This window comes from Triticum dicoccoides, chromosome 3B (assembly GCF_002162155.2).
Source record: "Triticum dicoccoides isolate Atlit2015 ecotype Zavitan chromosome 3B, WEW_v2.0, whole genome shotgun sequence".
Lineage (NCBI taxonomy): Eukaryota > Viridiplantae > Streptophyta > Magnoliopsida > Poales > Poaceae > Triticum > Triticum dicoccoides.
Window position 1 is genome coordinate 80,009,679 of NC_041385.1, and position 12,344 is coordinate 80,022,022.

Here is a 12,344-nt window from a genome sequence, read left to right on the forward strand (position 1 = left end):
GCATTTTTTTAGGTAACTTTGTAAACGACATTACAAAGACTAATGGGACGGAATTGAGTAACCTTCTTAGGTGATTTTGTTTTGGGAATCATTACAATTATCGTGTCTTGTTTTGGGAATCATCACAATTATCGTGTTATTCCAACCTTCCGGAATTGTGTATGTATTCACTGCATTAAAAACTTCATCGATCAAATCTTTTCCCAAAAGATGCCAAAACCGTTTATAAAATATGGCATGCAGACCATCGGTCCAGGCGCCTTGAAATCCCCAATAATAAACAATGCATTTTTCACTTCCTCGTGCGTAAAAGGGGCAATTCGAATTTCATTCATGGCTCTCAAAACCTTAGGCTGGCCATAGTGGGGTAACATAAGTAGTATCATGCATTTGAGACTCACAAACATGCTTATGTGGCAGGGAATTAAAGAAGAGAGAGATGGTTATAGTAACACAGGTGGATACCGTAATATAATAAATGTGATGCTACTATCTATCATGCATGGTAATAAATGAGACCATTTATGATACTAATCTATGATACTATGCATTATAGATATAGTATCATACACTAGTATCATATGCATGATATGCATATTAATATGTGATACTCCCCATTATGACCAGTCTTATGGGGCACCTTGTCCAGCACACTATTCTGCATCTCGGATGACGGGCACCTTGTCCAGCACACTATCCTGCATCTCGGATGACGTGAACAACTGACGAAAGTAACACAATATGTCCCTCAAGCTCATTTCCCTCCTTCCATACCCCCGTGTCGTCCAAGAGTGTCTTTTAATCATATTTCTCTTCTTACGCGCTGCGGCAGCATTATGAAAAAAAAAAGCAGTGTAAAAGACAGTTGGGGATTTTGCCAGAGTGCATTCTTGTCCCACCAGTCTTCCTATCGACGGCTGTGGTAAAAGACAGAACCATACGGCAACCCTGCTAGAGTTTATGTTAGTGCTGCCACTAGTCATATTATCAGTGCTCATCACAACGGAACAGGGGAACATCCAAACGTTTTGGAGACTGGACTTCTCATAGTAGCAAGCACGCTAGTTCCTGGTAGATCGCCGGGGCGACGCACGAACATAGAGCGGGCCCTCCATTTTTAGCGTGAGCATCGGGCGGTACCCCACCGTGGAGTTGTGCTCCCACATCTCAAACCTGAAGAAGTAGAGAAGAACAGCTGCAAATATCTTCATCTGCCTGTAGGCGAACTTCTTTCCCAAGCAGATCCGAGGCCCCGCCTGTTAGATTCAACAAGAGGACAAACATACACATCACATGAACATACTTGGGAATTTTCGGTCACATACACACATACTTGTTTCTCCTTTGTACTGATTTAGTTACCTGGAAAGCGGTGAACTTGTAGGGGCTCTCCGGGACAAACACGCCGTCGTCGTCGTGCCACCTCTCCAGCCTGAACTCCTCGGCGTCGTCGCCCCACAGGAAATTCATCCGGCCCATGGTGTAGGGGTGGTAGTTCACCATGTCCCCTCTCCTCACGGCGTGCCCGTCGGGCAATGTGTCATCCGAGAAGCAGCACTTGACATCCTGCAAGCAATGCAACAACCCCAAAATATAGTTAATGGTGTACTCCTTAATCATTTCCCCGGTCGTGACACAAAATGGCAACGCAAATGCTCACGACGGGCACCGCCGGGTACAGACGGAGGGTCTCCGTGAGCGCGGCGTGGAGGTAGTGCATGCTGCCGATGGCGTCTTGTCCTGGATGTAGTGCACCTCCCGCGCGATCTTGTCCTTGATGCGCTGGTACTGTTATTAATCTGTAACTGAGCCGAAGGCTGAAGCTAGATGCAGAATCTCTCTTATGTAAAAAAATCCATGCTGGTTAACTTCACATTTAACAGTGGAGTTACTAAAACTAAATTATGGCGAACAGTGATAAAATGGATATACTATGCAGTAGGCATAAGTGGAGAGCTGCATGTATGCAATAAATTCAGGGTACCGCATGCCAAAACTGCAGAAACTTTTTTTTGAGAGTCGCGCAAATACAACTTTGGCAGAGAATGGATGACTCGTATTGTCATCAGTCAGGAAATGAATGAAATAAACTTTGGCAGTACTACAAAGTATAAATTTTATTAGTTATAGCTTTTCTGAAACCTCAAATGCACATTCGTTGGTAATATTTTTGATTTTTACAATTGAATATTCTATCTATACTCCCCGCAAAATAAAAGGATATTTTATCTAGACACACGTGAATTTCACGTGCACGCTTACTGGCATATCAAAAGCTTTACGGACCAGGGCATAATTGATGTTGATTTCATATCTTGAAGTTTTTTATTCCTGTAACGAAAATATTGCCAATGCTCTGAGTACCTCCCCTGGTTGTAGAGTAAGGGCTCGCTTCCTTATATTTTAATTTTTATCTTTTCCTTTTTAGGTTGCCCTTAATGATCACCGCTAAGTTTGCATTGCATTTTGTGGAAGCACATGAAAATGCAGGTTTTGCTTGATGAATTGGTTGGCTTAGCACCCATGGACTCGAGCTGAAAGGAAGTAGCCTTGTAAGGACCCAAGCCATGCAAGATACGAATAATTGTTGCCTTGGCATTATCTCTTTCTTCATGGTGTTTAGATTGTAGTGATATGATAGATGACAGCGAAATCCAGAATTTTGAGAGCTCATATGTGTGCGTAAGATCAGTAAGGGGTAGATTGCCTTTGATGCTGATCTTGTGTCCACCTATAAGCGTATGAAATTAAATAGGTATGCATTGACTTATCAGGAGAGAAATTTATGTCAATGGGTTTAATCTCAATATAATTAAGCTTTAGGCAAGTTCGCAATTTGCAAAGTACTGGATCCTACCTTGATTTAAACTGGCATAGTATATATGCAAGGAATTTAAAGTAGCTATATGTGGATTAAAATTTAAACATGTTCATATTCAAATTTTAAACTCGAATAAGACGTGCATTGCACGTGCAAGCTTACTAGTGGAAAAAAGCAGTGTAAAAGACAGTTGAGGATTTTGCCAGAGTGCATTCTTGTCCCACCAGTCTTGCTATCGACGGCTGTGGTAAAAGACAGAACCATACGGCAACCCTGCTAGAGTTTATGTTAGTGCTGCCACTAGTCATATTATCAGTGCTCATCACAACGGAACAGGGGAACATCCAAACGTTTTGGAGACTGGACTTCTTATAGTAGCAAGCACGCTAGTTCCTGGTAGATCGCCGGGGCGACGCACGAACATAGAGCGGGCCATCCATTTTTAGCGTGAGCATCGGGCGGTACCCCACCGTGAAGTTGCGCTCCCACATCTCAAACCTGAAAAAGTAGAGAAGAACAACTGCAAATATCTTCATCTGCCTGTAGGCGAACTCCTTTCCCAAGCAGATCCGAGGCCCCGCCTGTTAGATTCAACAAGAGGACAAACATACACATCACATGAACATACTTGGGAATTTTCGATCACATACACACATACTTGTTTCTCCTTTGTAATGATTTAGTTACCTGGAAAGCGGTGAACTTGTAGGGGCTCTCCGGGACAAACACGCCGTCGTCGTCGTGCCACCTCTCCGGCCTGAACTCCTCGGCGTCGTCGCCCCACAGGAACTTCATCCGGCCCATCGCGTAGGGCTGGTAGTTCACCATGTCCCCTCTCCTCACGGCGTGCCCGTCCGGCAATGTGTCATTCGAGAAGCAGCACTTGACATCCTGCAAGCAATGCAACAACCCCAAAATATAGTTAATGGTGTACTCAGGGGCGGAGCCCATTGGGCTGACCCTGATGCACAGGAATACGGGCCCATCTAATTTTTTAGTGCTACCTACCACCTAAAAAGGCCCTGTGCATCAGGTTGGCCCAACATCAGTGCATCAGGGTGTCCAGACTTCACGCACGCACGCCTCCGCAATGGGCCAATACAGGCCACGCACACACGCACCTGCTGTTTGTTCCCCAGCCCAAGTCACGTACGCACGCTGTAATCAATCGATCGATCAGTTTCCCGTGTAGACGTACGTGCGCGTACCAAGCGGCCGTGAAATCAATCGATCCATACGACCTATATACGCCTCGCGTACACAGGCGGCAGCGAACCGGCGACGTCGGACGCCGCAGGCCGCAGCACCACAGCCACACTTGAGTTCCGCGCGACACCTACCGCACGTCGCAATTTCGTCTTCGGCTGGCCCTCCTGCTCTCTGCAATTCGGCGACCTGTCCGAGAGATCTTCCGTTCTGTCTATAGATTGGATAGGAAGGAACCCCAATTCTGGTAGTGTCCTTGCCCTACCTTTTCTAAATCTTTCTACGAATTGCAAGTTGCAAAAGTTACGTGTATAAACTTGCAGCTGATAGATTAAATCCCTATGTATTGGCAAAACTTGGAGCATTTTTTAGGCTTATAAACTTGCGGCTGATAGATTAAATCCACTCTCATTTTTTATCTCTCATATGTAATTTGTATTTGTTATATGCAGATAATATTGAGAAGTTTCTTCTCAAAAGAAAAGCGCCATCACAAGATGTTTTGGAAAACATAATTTGGGGAGAGAGGATTCAATATGATCCGGGGAAGAGAAAATTGAAAGAATGAATGAAAAAGGCCAGCAATGCTCAAGTTGTTGAATATTTCGTCGCTCGGAGGTGTAGGATGTACTAAAGGTAATTTACAGGTTTTTAGTCATTTAAGTACTTTCATCCTAGCATTTTATTATGTTCGACTAGAAAGTTCAATTCTATTTTTATCTTGTAGGTTACTCAACCTTGTTGTCCAATGATGTATTCTGGAATTTGGAAATGCAAGACATCCATTTTCAGGTAATTTTGTCTCTCATTTTATCATTATAGTGAGCATTTTGATTGCTACATATTTTTTTACACATCGCCTTCTATTATGTCCTATAATATGTGCTAGAAGTTGTTAAACAAACCTTTATTCAATAGAAAGTTGTTTGAAAATTTTACGCCTTATTAAAGCGGTGCATCGGGTAACATTTGCTCCAGCTCCGCCCCTGGGTGTACTCCTTAATCATTTCCCCGGTCGTGACACAAAATGGCAACGCAAATGCTCACGACGGGCACCGCCGGGTACAGACGGAGGGTCTCCGTGAGCGCGGCGTGGAGGTAGTGCATGCTGCCGATGGCGTCTTCAGTCAGGCGCGCCACGAACTCTTGCACGCCGCCCACGTCCTGGTGGTCGCCGGTGGTGGCCTCCCGCACCTCCCGCGCGATCTTGTCCTGGATGCGCTGGTCTCTGCACAGCACGTAGAGGAACCACGACAGCGTCCCCGCCGTGGTGTCGCGGCCGGCGATCACGAAGTTGAGTATGATGTCCCGTAGGTACTTATTGTCGAAGCAGCCGGGATCTTTCTCCCTCTCCAGCAAGAATCTCGACAGTATGTCCTCTTTCTTGGCCTGCCAAATCAACAAATGTCACATATCGGGATGCAACCAATCTCATGCTGGAAGAGGAACTAAAGCTCACGTACGAATTCCTGTTGATTTCTACCCATCTGCTCGATCTTCTTGTCGATGACGGCGTACACGAAGTCATTGATGGTGCGCACCGACCGCTTCATGGCCGCCTCTGACAAGACGCCGAGGAGCCTCTTGGCCTTCCACAGCGGGTCCAGGAACCGGTACAGCACCTGCTCGCTGGCGTCGTCGAACGCCCTGGCGAACGCCGCGCCCTTCTTGTTGGATCCGGAGAGCGCGCCGAGGTTGACCCCGAACCCAACCGTGAAAATCGAGTCCAGCGTCGACCGCATGAACAGATTCTCCATGTCCAGCCTCTCCCCGGCCGCGGCGGCGGCGGCCACGATGCCCGCGAGCTCGGCGGCCACGTCGCGGAACACGCCGCTGCTGTACTCGCGGAGCGCCCGGGTGGTGAACTCAAAGCTGGCGACCTTCCGCTGGTGCCGCCACTTGGCGTCGTCGACGTTGAAGATCCCGTCGCCGAGGAGGTCCTCCAGCACGCCGTGGGTCATCGGCCCCTTGCCGTAGTTGGCGAAGTTGGTCCGGAGGATGTGCTCCACGTTGGCCGGGTCGACGGTGTAGACCCAGTTGCAGGTCAGGGTGAGCATGCGGAAGGTGCGGTACCTGCGGGAGAGCTCCGTCATGTACTCCGGCAGCCGGCCCCAGTGAAGCAGCTGCTGGAGCATGGTGCCGGCCACGGGCGGGTAGCTCCGGCGCCGCCTCTTGCCGCCGAGCAGGTACAGGGCTAGGAGGAGCAGCAGCGACGACAGCGCGGCCACCAGAAGCGGCGAATCCATGGCCGTGAGACCGCGCTGGGTCACGTAAGGTGCTGAGTGCGCCGTGCGTGTGTGTGGACTGAGGAAGCCATATCGTTCTCGTTATTTAACGAGCACTTGCCACCTGGTGTGTCCGTTTTCCCCTTCTCAACACACGTGTCCAAGACGATCATTAGCACATCGGCGAGACGAAACATCCAAAATGACGCCGACGAATGAACATCAAAGTTTGGTGAGACGAAACAAACAACATAAAACCTCTGAAAAATCCAAAATGTTTACTGTTTGTGGATTGTAACCCTGCATCAAGACGATCATTAGTTGATGTCGATAAGGAAACTCCGCAAGCCAAAACTCGTTTTCTTCAGGGCTACAAGCCAAATTTAACACTCATCTCTCGTCAGGGCTTGGAAGCGTTTCTAGAGACGAAAATTCCTGATACTTTGAGTTGACGTGTGCAAACTCTAGTCATGGGAATCGTGTGTGTAACTTTAAGTGCCGCGGAGACGAGGATGACGCGCTCCAACGAGAAAAAGAGGGAAGAAGAGACGAGAAGGCGCGAGGAGCAGTGATGCAAGCGGAATCGCCATCCCTACACTATGAGCAAACAACTCCGACTTCGCCGCAGGCAATCGTCGACTCAACCCATACCATAGCGGACGGGTGAAGCTGCAAGAAGATCTGCGCCAAAAACTCAGCAACCTACGGCCAGACAGGACAACTGTGACTCCGACAGAAAACTCTGAAAGACAAAACCAGGCACGGCTTGCGCCATGAAAGATCGCTAAACGGCCACCTACAACCAGCCATCGCATACCACAGGACCCCGCCGACCTAAGGGCAGCACAGACGACGGCCACCATGCTGCCGCCGAGGAGGCGGCCGGCGGAGGGACAACAGAAACCCTAGTCGCCCGATACGTCGCCTCGCGGCAGAAAATGCTTCGCTAATCACGGTTGTTGGGCTTATGCTTAGTCTCAATCATTCTAAATGACGCACACAACTCAACTTGCCCGTTTTGGAGCAGCGATTTACTGCAGCCCAGACGAGCATTCCAGGACTTCCTTTTTGCGCGTTGTTACGTGTCCAGGCAGGCATGCATGCACACAATTTCGTTATCATATTTTTAAGCAGATTCTGGTAATGTCATTCAGATGATTATTAATTTTTAAGCACATGCTCACTAATTTATTTTGAATCTTGGAGTTGCTGCCATGTGGGGAGATATGCCGAGGGATTTGCTGTTGGCGTGTCCCAACGCTATCAAACGAACGGTAGAGTCAAAAAAAAATTGCCGACGGCTACGAAAAACCTTCAGCGTTTTCACGTATGCTGACGACCATCTGGCTAGATGCCAAGGAAATCAAAGACGACGGTGATATGCCGAGGGCAGCCGTCGGCATAGAAGCCATTTTGCCACATTTTTCCTCCTGAGAATTAGTCCACTACTATCTTCGGTGCTTCACTCATGTCATTCAGAAGCACAACCAGCTTTATGGATTTAGAGAGTACAATCAGTTGTTCATATGCAAGTCTGATAGTTAGTGTTGTTATTGAGTCATTGGCTGTGGAATTAATTTTTGCATATACATTGTGTTTCAACATGTTCTGAATCATCGCTTAATTTTTGTGAACATTTTACTAGATTACATAACCCATAGAGTTTATATTAGTATCTTTTTATTTGTTGCTGATTCTTTATATAACAAAATGATTGTCGGAAATGGTTCCGCAGCAACGTGCAGGGCATCTTCTAGTTCTTATAGTAGCCGGCATGCTAGTTCCCGATTTTTTTAACACAGTACATATGCAAGCGCTCATATACACGCGCATACACTCACCATGCTAGTTCCCGGTTGATGGCCGGGGCGACGCACGAACATAGAGCGGGCCGACCATTTTGAGCGTGAGCATCGGACGATACCCCACCGCGGGTCGCGCTCCCACATCTCAAACTTGAAGAGGTAGAGAAGAACTGCCGCAAATATCTTTATCTGCCGGTAAGCGAACTCCTTTCCTAAGCAGATCCGAGGCCCCGCCTGTTAGGTTCAACAAGGGGACAAAAAATACACAAACACACGTCACATGAATGGATATGGAATTCTGGACCAGGTCGTATATTTTTTTTTTGTGATGATTTGGTAGACACTTGCTCACCTGGAAAGCCGTGAATTTGTAGGGGCTCTCGGGGACGAACACACCGTCGTCGTCGAGCCACCTCTCCGGCCTGAACTCCTCGGCGGCGTCACCCCACAGTAACTTCATGCGGCCCATCGCGTACGGCTGGTAGTTCACCGTGTCCCCTCTCCTCACGACGTGCCCGTCCGGCAACGTGTCATCCGAGAAGCAGCACTTGACGTCCTGCGATGCAACAACCCATAATCTCCTTTGCGTACTGTACGGTGCGCAAAATGGCAACGCAAATGCTCCATGCGGATGAGGTCGGTCAACTCACGCTGGGCACCGCCGGGTACAGCCGGAGGGTCTCCGTGAGCGCGGCGTGGAGGTAGTGCATGCTGCCGATGGCGTCTTCGGTTAGGCACGCCGTGAACTCTTGCACGCCGCCCACGTCCTGGTGGTCGCCGGTGGTGGCCTCCCGCACCTCCCTCGCGACCTTGTCCTGGATGCGCTGGTCTCTGCACAGGTCGTAGAGGAACCAGGAGAGCGTCCCCGCCGTGGTGTCGCGGCCGGCTATCATGAAGTTGAGTATGATGTCCCGTAGGTACTTGTTGTCGAAGCAGCCCGGGTCTTTCTCCCTCTCCAGCAGGAACCTCGACAGTATGTCCTGTTTCTTGGCCTGCCAAATCAACAAATGTCACGATCACGACTAATTTGCTGCAAAATCAAGAAAGCTCACGTACGAATTCTTGTCCATCTCTGCCCATCTGCTCGATCTTCTTGTCGATGACGGCGTAGACGAAGTCATTGATGGTGCGCACCCACCGCTTCATGGCCGCCTCCGACAAGACGTTGAGGAGCCTCTTGGCCTTCCACAGCGGGTCGAAGAAGCGGTACAGCACCTGCTCGCTGGCGTCGTCGAACGCCCTGGCGAACGCCGCGCCCTCCTGGTTGGAGTTGGAGTTGGACCCGGAGAGCGCGCCGAGATTGACCCCGAACCCAATCTTGAAAATGGAGTCCAGCGTGGAGCGCGTGAACAGATCCTCCATGCTCAACCTCTCCCCGGCAGCCGAGGCGGCGGCCACGATGCCCGCGAGCTGGGTAGCCATGTCGCGGAACACGCCGCTGCTGTAGTCGCGGAGCATTCGGGTGCTGAACTCGAAGCTGGCGACCTTCCGCTGGTGCCGCCACTTGGTGCCGTCGACGCCGAAAATCCCATCGCCGAGGAGGTCCTCCATCACCTCATGGGTCATGGCCCCCTTGACGTAGTTGGCGAAGTTGGTCCGGAGGATGTACTCGACGTTGGCCGGGTCGACGGTGTAGACGTAGTTGCAGGTTGGGGTGAGCATGCGGAAGGTGCGGTACCTGCGGGAGAGCTCCGTCAGGTACTCCGGCAGGCGGCCCCAGTTGAGCAGCTGGTGGAGCACGGTGCCGGCCACGGGCGGGTAGCTCCGGCGCCTCTTGCCGAGCGCCAGGTACAGGGCTAGGAGGAGGAGGAGCGACGACAGCGCGGCCAGCAGCAGCGGTGAATCCATTGCCGTGAAACAGCTAGCGCTGGCCGCTGGGTCACGGATGGTGCTGCTGTAGTGCGCCGTGCGGATTGAGGAATCTTAATTACATTCTTGTCGAGCACTTGGCACCTGGTGTAGTAGTCCGTGGCACAAATCACAGATTTGACCTGAGGCACAAATCAATTCACAAACTGACCTGCTTTCAAAAAAAATTCACTCTGCTGACCCTTTCGTGTGACGCCCGACAGCTGGGCGCCGCACACTACTATACAGCGCCTCAGCCTTAGGCGTTACACCTGCTGCCAGCGTGGCAGCCCTGGTCCAGTTGCGGCCCCACACGCACCTGTGCAGCGCCTAAGTCTTAGGCGCCACACTTGTAATGTGCAGCGCCTAGCTCGTGGGCGCTGCACAGTCTGTGTTCCACTTGGGCTGGCCCCACCCTCTCTCCCCTCCCACCCCCACCCCACACACCCCCACCCCACCCAAACCCTAAGGCTTGCGGCCCGCCTCTCTTCCCCTCTCCCCCCTCTCAAATCCTTCTCAAATCTTGCAAATCCGGAGTATTTGACCGTGGATTTCGAAGCCAACCCCTCCCTTAAGGTAATCTTGCTCAAATCTTGCTAGTTTGGGGGAAACCCTAGTTTTGACTTGGATTTGCAAATTTGTGTTGAATGATGTTATGTTTCTTTGCTAACTTGGGTTGGTTAAGCTTCCATAGTATGCTAGGGTTAGGGTTATGTGTGTTTGATGTTGGTGTTAGGGTTATGCTATGGTTATGGTTGTTTTATATGTTAGGGCATATGTGTGCAAATATTTTTCTTAAGTATTTACTTGATATATGTGTGTTTTTGATTATTGTAGGGATGGGGAGAACATGTGTTTATGTTCATCATGTGGATAGAGAGGCCTTTTTGAAAGGCAATGTTGAGACGGACCCGAATGAGCTTGACATGGTGTTTGAGAGTAGTCCTAGATATGCGGAGCTTTTGGAACAAGTGAGGAAAGATTTGAATTGGATGGACCCAAGTGACGTTGTTGAGTTCGAGGGAAGGCATAATGTTGGTTTGGGAATGCACATCCGTTGGAAGACAATGCGTGTGAACTCCGAGCAACGTTGGGTTGCATACAAGGAGACGGTTGCCGAATCTCTAGACAAGGCTCTTGAGTTATTTGTCTCCAAGAAGGTTGAGTCTACTTTGAATTTAGACTTAAACCGGAACCCCTCCCCGTTGGTTGCTAGCACTCCCCCACCCATGAACCAAGATCAAATGAGTGAACCTCAATTCACGCAACAAGATTGGCCAACATTGAGCCCGACTCCAAACAACCAAAATGAAGGTTTTGAAGAGGAGAATGATGAGTACGAGGAGGATGACAACGAAGTTGACCTACATGACAACAATGTGGGTGATCTCGACCAATATCATGTGCAAGAGACAATGGACCAATCCATCCCTTTTTCCCGTGCATATGCATCGGACTCGGATGACGATGGTCCCGATGAAGAAGTTGATGAGGAGGGGTTCACGCCGAAGGAGGCCGAAGCATTCAAGAAGGTATTCGGGCGGGATCACAAGACACCATTGTTCAAGGATCTTAGTCTCGCGGATGAAGCCGTTGTGGATGGTGGCAAATGCATATCTCTTGGAGCTAGGCCAAGTTCTCACCGTGATTTGGAAGACGGCAAGAACGGGATATATCCCGGTTGTGAGTTTCAATCCTTCTTGGAATTGAAGATGTGGCTCGAAAACTACTCGGTTACACATTATCGTCCACATAAAGTGGCCAACTCGGATGTTAATGTGCGTTACACGGTCAAATGTGAAGTGCCAACATGTCCATGGATTGTGCGTGCAAGGCCATGGAAAGGAGGTCCCACTTGACGCATAGTGAGTTGTCTACCAACTCACATGTGCCGGCACAAGAATGCGGATGGCAAGCTTGTGCACCAACAACACAGACAACTCATGTCCGAGTTCATTGCTTACAGGCTGTCCAATCAAATATCCACACTTCCAATAATGAGCATCAAGAGTGTCATTGACCTTGTGAAAGCCATCTTTCATTACAAGGTGAAGTACGGCAAGGCATGGAAGGCGAAGCAAGCCGCATTCAAGATGTTGTATGGCAATTGGGAGGAAGCATACAACCGACTCCCTAGGTTGTTGTTAGCTATGGCCGTCACAAACCCAGGCATGGTTCACGTAGTTGAGCCTCATGGGCACCAAACTTTGATTCATAACGGGAGGACCGTCCGAGTATTTGGCCGTGCATTTTGGGCCTTTGAGCAATGCGTGAGGGCTTTTGAGCATTGTCGGCCCGTCATCGCCATTGATGGCACGTTCTTGACCGGACAATACAAGGGCACTTTATTGGTTGCAATAGCAAGTGATGCCAATAACCGGGTGTTGCCTTTGGCTTTCGCTTTGGTTGAGGTGGAGAACAATGATAACTGGGAGTGGT

General features: G+C 49.5%; 1 protein-coding gene and 1 pseudogene across 2 annotated transcripts; both read right to left on the reverse strand.

The window, feature by feature from the left end:
• Positions 1-781: 781 nt before the first annotated feature.
• On the reverse strand, positions 782-6,319 carry LOC119274856 (cytochrome P450 704C1-like). Of its 2 annotated transcripts, none has more exons than XM_037555600.1 (4): positions 5,491-6,319; positions 5,075-5,416; positions 1,363-1,566; positions 782-1,256 (listed from the first exon to the last, which is right to left on the reverse strand). In XM_037555600.1, exons 1-4 carry the CDS (start codon positions 6,271-6,273, stop codon positions 1,062-1,064), a joined length of 1,524 nt encoding a protein of 507 aa, XP_037411497.1. In that variant the 5' UTR covers positions 6,274-6,319; the 3' UTR covers positions 782-1,061. The 2 variants fall into 2 exon arrangements, with proteins under 2 accessions (XP_037411497.1, XP_037411496.1); XM_037555599.1 differs by lacking the exons at positions 782-1,256; positions 1,363-1,566 and adding exons at positions 2,438-3,402; positions 3,509-3,712.
• A 1,687-nt stretch (positions 6,320-8,006) lies between these two features.
• On the reverse strand, positions 8,007-10,008 carry LOC119274857 (annotated as a pseudogene).
• Positions 10,009-12,344: the final 2,336 nt, after the last annotated feature.